Raw genomic sequence first — 902 nt, forward strand, 5'->3', positions numbered from 1 at the left:
GCCGGCTCTCTCTCCAGGAATACGAGGTGCACGACTGCCTCAAGCAGCTGATGATGGCCCTGCTGCGCCTGTACCGCTTCTCGCCCATCGTCCCCGACCTCAGCCTGCAGGTGGGCATGCGTGCCGCTGCCCGGAGCCCTAACCCTGAGCCCTGGGCCTCGCCTGCCCTCTGAGCACCCCCTCCCCGCAGATCCACCACCTGCGGCTCACCGTCGCCATCCTGAGGCATGACAAGTCCCGCAAGTTTCTGCTGAGCAACGTGCTGTATCCTTGCGTTGCCGCTCGGGGTCCCAGGAGGCTCGGGAGGACCAGAGCTGCCCAGTGTGGGGGGCTGGCGGGCAGATTCCGGGGAGACATGGAGGTGTGGGGGCGCCACAGGGCCTGCCCTCAGCCACAGCACTGTCCTTTACCCGTGTTCCGGCTCGGGGTTCCCCAGATCTAGAAGTCAGCTCTTCCTGCTCCCCCAGAATGTCGAGGGTGTGCAAGCAGAACAGTGGGGAGAGTGGCTCTGGGCCCCTGGCGGGAGCTGTGCTGTTGCCTCTTCTCTCTCTGGGGCCTTCCGCCTCCCAGGAGAGGCCACCAGGCCCCGCCCAGCCTGTCCCGCAGCCACCTGTCCCTGGGGCCGCCTTTACTGCACATGTACACGCGTGGGCACCGGGCTTGGGCTGACAGCCACACCCTCTGGGGCTCATGGAGAGACAAGCACAGGGCAGCGATGGCACCTGGGGCGGGCGCACTGTGGTGGGTACGTGGAGGTGGGTATGTGGAGGTGGGTACGTGGAGGTGGGCACGTGGAGGTGGGCACGTGGAGGTGGGCACGTGCTGGTGGGTACGTGGAGGTGGGCACGTGCAGGTGGGTATGTGGAGGTGGGTACGGTACGTGGAGGTGGGCAGATTTCCGC

General features: G+C 66.6%; 1 protein-coding gene across 1 annotated transcript in view; it reads left to right on the forward strand.

Annotated features, from left to right (window-relative positions):
• RNF123 (ring finger protein 123) overlaps positions 1–902 on the forward strand; it is a 26,986-nt gene that overhangs the window by 9,375 nt on the left and 16,709 nt on the right. Inside the window, exons 11-12 of the mRNA XM_014538995.1 lie at positions 12–110; positions 191–439. Coding sequence (XP_014394481.1) covers positions 12–110; positions 191–439 — 348 coding nt within the window. The remainder of the gene's footprint in view (positions 1–11; positions 111–190; positions 440–902) is intronic.

The sequence above is a fragment of the Myotis brandtii genome, unplaced genomic scaffold (genome assembly GCF_000412655.1).
Source record: "Myotis brandtii unplaced genomic scaffold, ASM41265v1 scaffold207, whole genome shotgun sequence".
NCBI lineage: Eukaryota > Metazoa > Chordata > Mammalia > Chiroptera > Vespertilionidae > Myotis > Myotis brandtii.